This window comes from Rhinichthys klamathensis, unplaced genomic scaffold (genome assembly GCF_029890125.1).
Source record: "Rhinichthys klamathensis goyatoka isolate OS25496 unplaced genomic scaffold, OSU_Roscu_1.1 h1tg000412l_1, whole genome shotgun sequence".
NCBI classification, from domain to species: domain Eukaryota; kingdom Metazoa; phylum Chordata; class Actinopteri; order Cypriniformes; family Leuciscidae; genus Rhinichthys; species Rhinichthys klamathensis.
The window spans coordinates 3,496,986-3,511,904 of NW_026606912.1; the positions used below are offsets into that span (position 1 = coordinate 3,496,986).

At 36.0% G+C, this 14,919-nt stretch overlaps 1 protein-coding gene across 1 annotated transcript; it reads left to right on the forward strand.

The window, feature by feature from the left end:
• The first annotated feature begins 7,174 nt into the window (after nucleotides 1–7,174).
• galcb (galactosylceramidase b) lies at nucleotides 7,175–14,683 on the forward strand. The gene is made up of 17 exons (XM_056235003.1): nucleotides 7,175–7,372; nucleotides 7,487–7,555; nucleotides 7,650–7,713; nucleotides 7,810–7,923; nucleotides 8,064–8,203; nucleotides 8,300–8,338; nucleotides 9,023–9,153; nucleotides 9,313–9,468; nucleotides 9,576–9,700; nucleotides 9,827–9,954; nucleotides 10,475–10,564; nucleotides 10,653–10,742; nucleotides 10,910–11,054; nucleotides 11,171–11,354; nucleotides 13,659–13,822; nucleotides 13,914–13,990; nucleotides 14,155–14,683. The coding sequence occupies exons 1-17, from the start codon at nucleotides 7,232–7,234 to the stop codon at nucleotides 14,299–14,301; spliced, it is 2,004 nt and encodes a 667-aa protein (XP_056090978.1). The 5' UTR covers nucleotides 7,175–7,231; the 3' UTR covers nucleotides 14,302–14,683.
• Nucleotides 14,684–14,919: the final 236 nt, after the last annotated feature.

A 14,919-nucleotide genomic window follows, 5' to 3' on the forward strand; every position in this document is an offset into this window, starting at 1 on the left:
ACAGTCTTTTACCATTAAAATTACAATCATTTTTTTTACAGTGTAGTATTTTAGCTAAAACTCAAACTATACTGCTGAAAAGGGAGGGAGGGAGGGAGAGAGAGAGAGAGAGAGAGAGAGAGAGAGAGAGAGAGAGAGAGAGAGAGAGAGAGAGAGAGAGAGAGAGAGAGAGAGAGAGAGAGAGAGAGAGAGAGAGAGAGAGAGAGAGAGAGAGAGAGAGAGAGAGAGAGAGAGAGAGAGATGATTAACAGCTTGTATTCCTCCTTTCAGCACAGGTCAATACACCTCTTTTGGATTCACAACATGCTAAGGTCATGAGGGAGCACAAATAAGCATATAGATTATTGTTAAATAGGAAATGTCAATACAAGCCATGCCAAGCCATGGCTGTTTTCTTTTAATGATCCTCTCAGAGATTCTAAAGGGCCGATAAATGACTAGTGATGGGTGGTTAATCCTGTCTATAGTAAACACTCCGGCTTAGCAGGTCCTACACTCATCTCTCTTTATCCAGGTTTCATAATTTATTGATAGAAAAACTTGCATCCGTTCTCCATAAGCCATCTGTAAATTGGAAGTCTGCCTCTCATAAAACGATCAGTTGATACAAGTATCTATTGCATTCTGTGGTGCGCATTCAAGCGTTACATGAGGGAGTTTTACTCCCTAAACTTATTCTGAAATACTGATGTACTAATGATTAGTCTGTATACCATATGAATATCAACAAAACCCATACAAACTATAACATTTTAAGAGCAGGTAAAGTCTGTTTAAACCCGAAAGTGTTTTAAAGTACATAATCTCATACTTTCCTCTTAAGCCATCCTGATTACATTAATTCAGATTCCTCAATATGTATTCATGGCACGTTTATATAATAGCACTGGGTAGTAAAATGATTTACGTAATCATGATCAATGAGGGATATTCTGATAGAACATCCCTCTTGGCAGAAGGATGAAGGTTGAATAAGTCCAAGCATTTTCAGAGGAAAACTATCCATCACAGATTATGTCTTTGGAGAAGCAAAATTATGCAATGCTATCCAAAGAGCCTGGAAATCAATTATTTTGCAAATATCTGTCAAGATGGTCTTTGGCTCATCAAGATCAATTACACACTTTACAAAAATAATTTAAACACCATTAGAAAAAGATATACACTGTTGTTCAAAAGTGGCAATGCTACAAAATATTTCTATTTCAAATAAATGCTGATTCTTTTAAACTTTTTATATTTATCAAAGAATCCTAAAAAAAAAAGGCTGCTGAAAATTCAGCTTTGCAATTAAATAAATAACATTTTAAAAAGTTAATTTAAAAAAAAAACGGTTTTAAATTTTAATAATAATTCACAATAATTACTGTTTTTTGATTAAATAATTGCAGCCTTAGTGAGCATTAGAGACTTCTTTCAAAAACATTAAAAAATCTTACCGAGCCCAAATGTTGAATGGCAGTGTTAAAAAAATAGGGGAGGCTATATGTCATAAATATCAGGGATATTTGTTACATTTTTATTGGGTTGAGGTGGCCACATGCATTTCATATTTTGCAATTTTATACTATTTTATTTCATACAATTCCAAAACAATGAATTTAATACTTTCTCCAATTTCTGCTTTTCTGTGAATTGCTTTGAGTTTCATAATTGAGTTTCATAAATGATTCAACTTTGCTAAATATCCAATAATTGTCTGTTTAATGGTGGTTTCCATTGTGAGAATTAACTTACAACATTATACTTTGACAACATGCCCCACGGTTATCTTGTTTACTGGGCCATAACCGTTGAAATCTTACATCTTTTTGTTGTTGTTGTTGTTGTTGCAAAAATCTATACAGAAATGTACAGTACTTGCTTCTAGAAAGTAAGTAAATAAATAAATCATCTTCAAGGTTGGTGCTATAACTAAATCTTTGCACTGTGACTAATGACTTGTATAGAAGTTAGTTTTCAAAACAACAAAGAAAATGTCTTCTATAATTAACTACCGGCAACTAAACCACGCAGAGTGAAAACTCTGAGAGGCAATGAGTGAAAAGAGGAAGTGAGGTTTGTGGCTTGACAGTGCCTCCAGAGTCATAAACACTCAAGGTTGTCGGCCTTACACAGAGATGAATGCACTCAGGTCCACTTCACTAATGAAAGAAGTCATGACTATTCTTGAATGAAATATATAAACACGCACACACAACAGCTGCACACATGTACACACCCAAACACAAAAACTCACATAAACACTAGAAGCTATCAAATTAATTTCTGAAGCAGTGCAGTTTAAATCTGAATCCCTTCTGCAGCCCTGACCTGCTGCCAATGTATATTTAATCAAGATGAATGACCTTTTTTGCAGTCTTTGTGTTTTCTGCAGCCCGACCAATGAAATACATGGCCTTCGCTTTAAGTGATTGCTTCTGGAAGGCAATGGAGCGGATTCATTCATTTCAGGACATTGAACTGTTTTCGCAAACATGGATTCACTGTCGTGGTATAAGAAGATTATCGCTGTAACCATTTGAACCAATAATGTAAAGAAGGTTGGGATATGTCTGAGGAATCGCATATCTGCCATCTCCCCCATTCTGCTTATAAGCTTTAAGGCATAAACATGAAACAGAAGAACATCCGAATATAGCCGGGTGTGTGTGCATGCTATTACATGTTTGGATAAATGTAGCATATTCCTCTGCTACCCTGTCAGGGTTTATTTAATGAAAATGGCTGGCAGACATTCTGTTATCCAGCTTATTACATGGCTTCTTCTCAACAAATAAAGAAATACATGGACATGAAATATTGATTTGAGTGGACATTATTTTATAGTCTTACCTGTACTGATTATAATACAGAGTCATGAAAGTAGTGCCCTTTTCAGTTACCTGATTGACTGGCGGGTTAAAGATCGATTTACGAGTTGAAAACACAAAGTTGAAATAATGAGTGGGGAAATCTGAACTTTCTTTAAGCCCTGATTTTCAGAGTTAGGGGCGTGTTAGTAAAAAAATATGGTGCACACATGCAGCGTTTGTTTTTACTGTAAATTTGTTGTTTTGGGTTTTTTTTTAACAGTAAAACTAGCTAAATTGCAAAATACAACAGCACTGTAATCCCAATAGAATATGTAACCTTCATAAATTGAACAAAAACATAAAAATGCAACAAAAAAAAATGTCTTTAGGCCTATTGATCATTATGTAGAAGTAGATTAAAAAAAATCTTGCTGAAGGTACATTGCCATCTTGCTCCATTCAAAGTGACTTGAACACACCTGACATCGTAATTACGACTTCCCAACTCGTAAATATCAACTTTCCATTAGGAATTGAACGCACCATGATTCATCCACCTCAATTTGCAACGGCGAAAGTAATCTATTTTTTGTACAACTTCGAGACTTCCAATTCATTAGCAACTAAATAAAGAAGAATAACAAAGTGCAGTAAATTGTAAAATTGTTTGCGCTACAAACCAGTGGGTTTCTAATTACAACAATACATTAAAAGAAGAAATACCAGTTTGCAATCAAGCAGCAACTGAAAAATGAACTGGAGGTGGATGACAACGGAAGCAGACACATTCGATTTACCAAATGGCCACGTTCACACTTGCATTAAAAATAAGGACACAGCGTTGTCATGGGAGACAGGAAATATTAGGAAATGTCTGACCTCTGAATACCACTGACCAATCAAGATCAAGCATTCCAGTGCTTAAATAATCCAGGTGGCAAATATCATACCTCTATAATCCATTCTTAATTCCAGTCACATCCTATGCTATAGGGAAACAAGAGGGACATGACCAGATCTCTGAACCAAGTCATAGGCTCTTGTGTAGACACCTATGCACTTCCTATTGTCTCTCAATGCTCAATATAGTGCAATTTCACACCATGTCAGATAGATTACACATGTACATATGATACAAATATGGGAAGGTATTTCTATTACATCTCTATACAAAGTCCTTTTGCTATTGTCCACATTCAATTGAGCTCCACACAGTCAAAAAGGAGATAAGGGTCGGCCTTTCAAAGTATTCATGTAGGTGTACAGAAAGGTGACGACCTGAAGGGGAAAATGTGCCAAGAATACATTAACCACATAAGCAAAAAAAAAAAAAAAAGACAAATAGGCCTATAAGTGCCAGTGTGAGCAAAGAAAAGATGTCAGGCTGACATTAAAACATTTATTTATATTTCAAGTAGAAACTGCTTCTCTCTCTCTCGCATACCCGCATTACTTGCATACAGGGTCAGGCAATAAATTGTTGACCAACTGTATAATGCATCAATGTCTGACTTGAAATGCTCAAAGAGATCAAGTCGACTCTCTCTGGAATAAAGAATAACCTGCTTTCTTCTGCAACCCTGTTGCCATTAACATTTGAAAAGGGCACGGAGAAATGAAACACAAAAAAAAAGAGGTGAAGAACGGATGTAAGCGAGGTCACGGCGGTGATTTAAGAGCCATGTACACCTTCATGCTGCTAAAATTACGCGGCAGAGGCTTTTTATTTTTGCACCACGATGTCTAATAGATGAGACATAAACAGACGCCCCCTACAACCTCCTCACCAAGGCAACATGCTGAAGTAATATAGTCATCTTACACCCAACAAATCTGAGGTTCAGTGTTGTCCTGGGAAATTACCACAAGTAAATAAACAACAAAAATGTATGTATTTCACTGTATTAGATAAGCCAAGTACCAAATGCATACATGTGATACTTTTTTCCCCCAATACAATTTGTTTTTGTTCTGTTGGTATTTATTTATTTTGCTCGGAATCTGTGCTGATGTGAATATATCAATTATGATTTTATCTAATGTAATGGCATTTACACTTTTAGGTGTCCAGATATTTTGGGGTCACGTTAAAAAAGCCATTTAGAACCTAAAATCCACTGCAATTATTTCTGATTTCTGAAGTGTATTAATTTGGCCTTGTGTCATACAATTAACAGCACCTGTTCTCTAACTGTTGATGAAAGTCATTGTAAGTACTTCCCAACTCATCACTGTATAATTAAGCTTCCCCTTTGCTTATGCAACAAAAGTTTTTGTCCTCTTCTTTCAGATATTCCCAGCAGGATAACATTGTCTGAGCAATTAAATGAACCCCTGATGTAATTAGGGAGCTTGACGCCAATCCTTGATCATAAAAATGAAGACGCAGGTTGGAGGAAGCCCATGGCACTGTCTGTGTAATCTCAGCTACATTGCTTGTAATTGTAAATGGCCTACTAAAAAAGAAAGAAAAAAAAAAAAATCTAATTTGAGTCACTTCAAAATCAATTGTGAGTCACTTCTGCCCCCTTGTGGTTAGACCTTGCATTCGATTAACTTTATAGATGATTTGTATTCATATAAAAAGGTCAAAATTATGCATTTAAGAATAAATATTCCCGCATATATAGTCTATAGTTAAACATCTAAAAGAAAAAAAAGGCATTTTCACACAACTGAAGGCAGCATAAACAGTATTTTAATATTGAACTATATAAATATCTATAATCAACTACATGCTTTAAGACAACAACAACAAAATCCAATTGCTATTGTCATTTTGCTACCTAAAAAAGATAAAATGGTTAATCTAATAAAACTATGTGCAGCTATTTTTTTTCCTCCCTACATTGTTATCAGATAGAAGCTCATATTTCTAAGATATCAAACCATCAATCAATAAACCAAAATCCTATCTCTGATGACCTTGCTATTCCTTCCCCCCAGAGAAGACTGATAAATGAGGTACAGATTGTAGGAGTTTAAAAATCAAATATAAGTAATCAATGTATGCTTCCAATTGTATTATAAGCCTCCACAAGAGAATGCTGTAAATAAAGTAGTCTGTAAAGCTGACTTGGCAGCTCCACAAATCTGAGAAAATTCATACCATAGATGAGAAATCCTTTCGCATCTCACTCGCAGTGAAAACATAGAATGAAAAATGAAATTGTTTATGAAAGATGACATGTCCTGTTTGGATACTATGACAGAAAGAAACTGAATATTAAATTTAAACCATGCTTTTCTCTACACTGAAATTGTTTCCAAAAAATTGAGGTATGACCACATCACAAGCTATGGCTCCATCACAATGCCAGAGATAATGATGCCTTTACCAATGGCTTACACAATGATACAGAAAAAAAAAACATATTACTACAGACACCATGTCACAAGAAGGAAGTCCACAGGTGAATCTTCAACCTGCGTGTACATATATTTTTCATCAAAATCGACCACAGTTTTACAGAATTCCAATATTCAGTTATGCCATCATCTGACATCAAGCATTATTGTATAGGCTACATGTTCTGTTCATATGCTGATCGACTTTGATGAAAAAAGTGTGAACCCAGAGGAAGCATTCACCATGAAACAGCATGACTTTACTGTCATCATCCACATGGCTATGTAACCACAAAGCAACAAACCCTCAAAAAGAGAACATTATTCAACATTCATCTTTTGGCATTTTGATAACTATTAGCATAATGTCTATATTTATTTTCAAATAGGACTGCTTTACAGTGACAGAACAACTAATACCACAAACAAAACATCACAGGAATCCATCCATCGCTAATACTTACAGACGCTGAAATTGTTGATTGTTGTTTTCCCACCAAAATGATGTCACTTCCTGGAAGACGGTCTTTTAATAATTAAAGGGATATTGCAAACGAGACGACTATGATAAAAGGCGGTAAGAAACGTGATTTATTTCAAACGGAAAAATGAAGAAACTGAAGGAATATATCTTAATGAATGGCAGTTTGTCATCTTAGAAATGTGCAGAGAACTAGGAAACATGGCAGACATACCACAAACATTTCTTCAAACAAAATTAGGCCGATTTAAGATTGACCCAAATTAATTTGCACTAAAAGTTGCACTACTGTGTTCAAAAACTACAATCTTTTCATCTTTAAAAAGAATGAGTATTATATTGTTATCTAATAGGCCAATATTAACATATGATGGAGACATGAAAATGTGCATATAGATGGACTTATTTCTAAAAGCAGATCTAACATATATTATAATTTCATTTTGTTTTCCCCGCGACAAGCCACGCCCTGTAGATGACGCACAGCCACTGTGACCAATGACGCTTGAGAGAGGCGTAGTTATAGGCGTGGTTCGGCTCATCACAGCACCGCCTATCACGGAACCTGCAAGTCAGCTGATTATGTTGCAGGAACGCACGAGATAGAATGAACGTAGAAAATCAGTTTTTTGTGTGTTTTAGTATTTTTCTCTGTATCAGTGTTTGTTTAGGCGAGGACTACGATTTAGATGATAAAACTGGTTTAGGACGATCGTTTGATGGCATTGGTGGTTTAAGCGGTGGTGGGGTGAGTGTGTTTTACTTACGTGCGCTTCCTTTCTCCGAGCTTCTAAAGTGCTTAGTTAGTGAAACTTAACAAAAAACTCTAACGTCTGTGAACACCGATGTGTTTAACTTACAGGCAACCTCGCGTTTACTTGTCAATTATGCTGAACCATATCGGAGTCAGATACTAGACTACCTATTCAAGGTGTGTTTGCTTAGAAAGGAATCTAATCAGGCTACATTTGATGTAATGTTGTGTCGATATTTACGTTAAAGACATGTCAATGTGTATTTAACAGCCTAAATTTGGAGCCTCATTACAAATACTGAAGGTTGAAATTGGAGGCGATGCTCAGACTACAGGTAAGTTACATACGGAGCAGTTTCAGTTTTAAAACCTCTAATAGTGAAGGTGTGTTTGCAATATTCAGATTACATATTTAATGTAATGATTTACAGATGGAACCGAGCCCTCACACATGCACAATGAAGACGATGAGAATTATTTTAGAGGATATGAATGGTGGCTTATGAGGGAAGCTAAGAAGAGGAATCCAAACATCACCATCATAGGTAAAAAAAAAAAAAAAAAAAACATATAACGTTAGTTTAAAAAGGGAAACCATGCACAAATACTTCTAGTGCTTATGCACAATCAATCTCAAATTGTATTTTGTTTTGTTTTTACCTTTAATTTTTTTTTTTATCAACAGGTCTGCCATGGGCCTTTCCAGGATGGGTTGGAAATGGTGAAAACTGGCCTTATGATTTCCCTGATATCACTGCCTCTTATGTGGTGTCATGGATTCGTGGGGCCAAGCAGTACCATGACTTGGATATTGATTATGTCGGGGTAAATGCATCTCATATATTCCATTACATTTAATATTTTTTTTCTGTGGCCATATTCCTAATCTGATTTTTTTTTTTTTTTTTTTTTTTTTTACAGATATGGAATGAAAGACATTTTAACAGTAAGTACATAAAGGTATGTCATAATAGTCTTTTTTTTTTTACATTTAATATTTTTAGGTGCCTGCATTGTGGCTTCCTAAGTTCCTATTCTGTTTTTCCCCTCAGAATGACATGGTTAAGCAATAGCTCGTTTATGCTAATATAATCTTGTCTGCAGATTTGAACAAGGTTTGCTGTTCAAGTTCTGTGGGAACATTTATATGTAGTTCATCTGAATATAACAGTTGTAGACTCAAACCTACTTTCCAATATTACAACAATTTGTATTTCACATAAATGTTATACTTTTGGATGTTCTATTCATCGAAGAATCACAAAATTATCAGAATTATATTAAGCACAACAACTGTTTTCAACATTGATAATAATAAGAAATGTTTCTTAAGCCCCAAATCAGCATATTAGAATGATTTCTGTAGGATCATGTGACACTGAAGACTGGAATACTAACTGCTGAAAATTGATTGATTGAATGATTTACAATCAAATATTTCACAATATTACTGTTTTGCTGCATTTTATCAAATAAATGCAGCCTTGGTGAGCAGAAGAGACTCTGACAGACCCTAAACTTTTGAAAGGTGGAATCATGGTGCCTGTTTTATTATTATCTGTTAACATTGGTACACATATACTGCATATGAAATTGAAATGACATTTAAAAGTCAGAAATTACTTTCTCTGCCTTGTTTACTAGCTTTTACGATATACACTGGATAAAAGTGGTTTGGAGAGAGTTAAAATCATTGCCAGTGATAACCTCTGGGAGCCGATCACCTCTGTTATGATTGCTGACAGAGAGTTACAAGATGCTGTTGAAGTCTTAGGGTATGATACATTTTTTTAAAATGAATGATTACTTATTAAAATATACACTTCCCATTTTTAAAGATGAATGAATGGAAATAAAATACACTAGCATGACATGTCAATAAATGTGAAGAATGGTGATGTAAGATCTTGCTGTTGGAATTGTTTGACTGACAGGGTTCATTACCCTGGAACCAACACTGTGCCCAATGCCCTGAAGACGGGGAAAAAACTGTGGTCCTCTGAAGATTACAGTACCTTTAATGACAACGTTGGCGGAGGCTGCTGGGCCAGAATACTCAACCAGAACTACGTCAATGGCAAAATGACAGCGTATGACAACTCTGATAAAGACATTTAGCATTTCCCTTTTTATCATACATTAATTTCACAGAGTACATTTGACAATTGGAAAACCAATAGTTTGTGTTCTCTTATAGGACCATATCTTGGAACCTCCTTGCTAGTTATTATGAGGACCTTCCCTTTGGAAGGGATGGACTAATGACTGCAACGGCGCCATGGAGTGGAAATTATGTTGTTGAGTCCCCTATTTGGATAACAGGTATTATCCAAACACCTGTGTATTTTTATGCACTCTATATATGCATTAATTTGATATGCATCATGTAAGATCATATAGAACATGTGTGATGCAACTAACAAAGTATCATTCATAAAATCCTATAAGCCCACACTACCCAGTTTTCTGAGCCTGGCTGGACGTACCTGCAGACGGTGGGACACTTCACACATGGTGGGAGTTATGTTGCACTGACTGGTGAGAGAGGAAATCTAACAATAATCACTGAAACTATGGTGAGACTTTCAAAAATGGACCTTCTAATCAATTAGCATAACATACACTTTGGTTCAAAAGTTCGTTAAGATTTGTTTAAATGTTTTTTTAAAAGTCTCTTTTGCTCTCTAAGGGTGCATCTATTTGATTAGAAATACAGTAAAAAAAAAAATTGTAATATTGTGATATATTATACTTTTAAGTTAACTATACATATAAATGTAATGTATTCCTGTGATGGCAAAGCTGATTTTCAGCATAATTTCTCCAGTCGTGATGTGTTAGTATAGAAATTATTCTAATATGCTGATTGGTCGCTCAAGAAACATTTCTTATTATTATCAATATATTAATATTTTGTGGATGAATAGAAATTCAAATAAAAATCTTTTCGAACAATGTAAATGTTTTTATTGTCACTTTTGAATAAAAAATAAATCTTACTGACCCCAAACTTGTGAACGGTAGTGTACATTCTGTCTCTTAATGGCATTGTATGTAAACGTATTACTCTATTTTTCTGGCTTTTTTTTTTTTTAGACCCATGACCACTCTGTGTGTATAAGACCTCCTCTGCTTCCTTATAATGTCACGGTTCAGAATGTAACATTCCATCTGAAAGGGACTTTTGTAAGTGCTGTTTGATGTGGTTTAAATGAGTTTATAATGGACAAAATGAATTGATGGTAATATGGAATAACTTTTTTTTTTTTAACAGGCTTCGATCAGTGAGCTGCAGGTGTGGCATTCAAAGTTTGATTTCAAGACAAACAAGACAGTCCTCTTCCAAAATCTCAAGCCTATTAAAGTAAGTACATACACAAAATCAAGAAAATTAAGGAATTGTCTCATGATATAACCTCTTTAAAAAACACTAGGTTCAGTTAGTTGGTTTTTCGAATAATTATTAACGGATGTGTGTTTCACAAAATGACATCTAATGTAATATTTCTGTGTGAATTGTGAATGCTGTAGGTAATTGAGGGGTCTTTCAGCATTGAGCTTGATGTTGACGAGGTATACACATTTACTACTGTAACAAACGGTCAGAGAGGGAGTTACCCAGATCCTCCACCCACCTCTCCCTTTCCTAAAAAATACAAAGATGATTTTGATGTCAGTAAGTAGCTTTGTTGTAATTTTCCCCCCTTTTTTTTAAAAATTGTTTTTTGCATACTTTTCACACAACAGTCTGTGTAACTCTAACAACTCGAACTTTGGCTTCCTATCTCTCAGCTGGAAATCCATATTTCTCAGAGGCTCCAAACTTTGCAGATCAGACAGGGGTCTTCGAATACTTCACGAACCTGACGGATCCTGGACCTCATGTTTTCACTCTGCGACAGGTGGTCACTCAGCGTCCGGTGACCTGGGTTGCAGATGCTGATCAGACAATAAGTGTTATTGGTGATTATAAATGGTGAGAGCAGCAGTGTTAAATATGGTTTGCATAACATTTGTCAGGATTTTATGACTATTATGTACAGGACCGTCCCAAGCATGGGGCGGGGCCCAGCACGAGTTAGAGAAAGCGGACCAGAGCTGGGCCCAGTGCGATCACACGGCCCTGATTATGTACACTACCGTTCAAAAGTATGGGGGCAGTTAGATTTACTTCTATTCAGCAAGGATGCATTAAAATGTGCAAAAGAGACAGTAAACACATTAAATGGTAATGCCTGCTAAAAATTACATAATAAAATAGAAAACAGTTATTTTAAATGGTAATAATATTTCAAAATATTACTGTTTTACTGTATTTTTTTTTTTTATCATATAAATGCAGCCTTGGTGAGCATAATAGACTTGTTTAAAAAAAGGTTACTGGCTCAACTTTTGAATGCTACTATACTTGTGTGCATTAAGAATATAATAAATAGAAAATTGTCTTTATATTAGAAATAAACGATAATTTACGTAATTCTATTTTATTGATGAACTTTACACAGTTATTGAACTGAACTGACTTCAGTTATTTAGAGCTGCTTTACAGCAGAATTGAATTCTGTTTGCATTACTGATGATTATTTACCTGTTTATCACTAGCCCCTTTCACACATACAGTCTTTATTGGTAAATTACCAGTAAGGTAAGAGATCATGTGTGAACAGGACTATTTAAAAAAATAAAATAAAATACAGGTAAATTGGTTCCGGCAATTTACCAGTAAGGGAAGTTGTAACATTACCAGTAAATTACTGGAATTGTGCTCTGTGTGAACGCGGAATGAAGATTACCGGTATTATCACGTACAACGTCAGAACGTGCTGACGAAAGAAGTCTGCTTTGGGCCAATCATAAAGTTATTATAGAGATGACGTGATTACTCAGTGCTGTTTACAGTAAGCTTTTTAATACTTTAAAAAAAAAATTAAATATGCACGACAAGATGATCATCTTTGAGCGTTGCGCCACATCTTGCAGCTTTTTCAACGTGTCGCGCTCGAGACCCCGCCACCTTTTCCATTCATCAGCGTTGCAGCTTTGCAGTTGGAGACTATTATGCGCATCTCATGTTTTTAAGAGCAAAAACTTGTTTTGTTTGATCATCTCCTTATGCCTTTCACTCAGACATCAAAAAATGTTGTCAAATTGAACAGATAGTGAAACTAAAGCGCTTCTCCTCGTGTGGGTGGATTAAGACAACAGGCGTTTAAAGATCACTTCCGATGACTGACATCACCGGTATTTTGGAGCAGATGTGTAAATGGTCTCTTAAAGTAATGGTAAAATGGTAAGTTTGAATGGTAAAAAGCCAAAACGCCATGCTTGTGTGAACAGCATATTTGTGTATTTACTGGTAAAGTAATTCTGAAAATGTTGCTGTAATTGACCAGGATTGCTGTGTGAAAGGGGCTACTGTTTAACAATGTTCAGGGAAGGAGGAAGCGTGCACCTGCAAACATTCAACATAACTATATTCACGAAATAAACTTAAATAACAAAGTAAAAAGTAAAGTGAAAAGTCCCTCACAAATGACTGCCGCATAAAAACATAATACAAGACAACATAAATGTCTCAGGCCTCAACATGACATCATGACTTTGCGTAAACATACACGCCACTTTCAAGTCAAGTGGCGTGTTATCTATACGCATTTTGAGCTATCCTCGTGTATGTCCACACCGAAACGAACCGTCATCTTTTGCGTGTATGTCTACGCCGTTAAACGTCCGAGTGATTCCGCGTGTATGTGTACGCCGTTAAATGTCCGAGCGAAACGAAGCAAAATTAATATCTACATCTGTGGAGCAATATTTTTTTTCCTAGGATGGTAGGGGAAGACTCATAAATGGTATTGACCCCAGTGACGGGTAGGTTTAGGGACGGGGTTGGGGTAGGTCATATATTTATATATTATATACAGTAATGTAACGTTAAGTCAAAGGCGTTGATAAACACGCTGAAAAGCGATTATGCGTGTTGATAGCACGCCAAAAATGGAAATACGAATTGGCGTGTCATACATACGCCATTTCATGAGATCAGTCTGAGGCCTGGTCCTTTCTTGTCTTCCACTGTCGTCACTTCTCCTTTTAATTTATCCTTCCGGAGCTTCTCTGTGGGGATCATTAACACTTACGCCACCGGCCTCACTTCTTTCCCATGGCTCTCTGCCCCGCCCTGCTTGCCACACACCGTAAAGCTTCTTTGAAACTATGTATAAAGCTAAATTGAGGTGACTTGACTTATTAACAGCTCTATGTATTTTACGATTATCAGGCATGACCTAATGGTGTCATGCGACGTGTACATGGAGGCTGTGCACACTGGTGGAGTCTTCATTGCTGTCAGAGTGGATAAAGGTGGAGGAGTCATTCGAAGTACAAAGGGAATCTTTTTCTGGGTGTATGCAGATGGCACCTACAAAGTCACCAATGACCTCAGTGAGTATCTGAAAAATAAAAGTTGTATTCTTCCCCTACTGCTGTAAGTTTGACTAGGCCTGGTCATGTATCCAAAACCTTTGTTTGACAGGTGGAATGACAGTTCTTGCTGAGGGACTGTCTGGAACTAGAGCGCGTGTATGGTATACACTGACCCTTACAGTCAAGGTTTGTTATATTTATATAGGAATGTTCCTACACATATTCATTTCTGAGTTTTTCCTCTTATTTAAGTCTTACCTGTTGTGACTTAAATCTCATTTCACCGCACTGTTGGATTTGCACTTTTTCATAAATAAATGCAGCTGATCGGCCATCTTCTCTGTTTTTAGGGAAACTATGCGTCAGCAGACCTCAATGGCTATGCCCTGTGGAAGAACGCAGTGCTCTGGGAGCCACGGCATGGATGGGCGGCCATAGGCACTAGTTCTTTTGAACTTGCACAGTTTGATAATTTTGCTATAGAGGCTATAGCCTGATCTTTTTTGGTTTGCCATTGTTGTGACACTGTAAACAAGCAGACTGGAAACACACATTTTCTTGTATCTGACTAATGTGATTATGAAGAGATTTAATGAGTTTTTTTCATTTTTAAGGTTTCAGTTATGCAGCCATACCCAATGTGTCTTATTAATAATAATAATAATATATTATTTATAATTTAAACCACTTGTGTGATTCAGAATTTCTGAAAATTAACAATATTGTGTCTACTAAGGATCTTCCCCATCTGCGGGTAAATCAGATGATTCATCATCTAGCTTGACCAGATAATGACCACAAATGACCAGCATGATCAATCATGCACAATATCAGTGCTTCATTGTGAATATACCAATAAAATATAACTAGAGCATTTCAGCTACCAACAATCCCCTGGTCTGCTTGTATTCAGTGATCTGCTCTGCTTAATGTTTTCAACCATGCCATATTCTAACACCCACTGGATGTTAAAATTCTTCAATATGAAGGTTGAAAAGCAAGAATCAAGTTTCCTGAATAAAGGAAAAAATATGTCATAGTTCATACAAAACCACAAATATAAAATTTTGATAATATTCTCTGTAGAATGTCAGAACAATTGACATTGATTCTAC

Bases quoted from the DNA above. Each gene is read 5' to 3' on its own strand.
- galcb (XM_056235003.1), top strand. From the start codon at position 7,232: ATGAACGTAGAAAATCAGTTTTTTGTGTGTTTTAGTATTTTTCTCTGT. The intron at 7,924-8,063 runs GTAAAAAAAAAA...TTTTATCAACAG, and splicing joins TCCAAACATCACCATCATAG to GTCTGCCATGGGCCTTTCCA. The intron at 8,339-9,022 runs GTATGTCATAAT...CTTGTTTACTAG, and splicing joins TTAACAGTAAGTACATAAAG to CTTTTACGATATACACTGGA.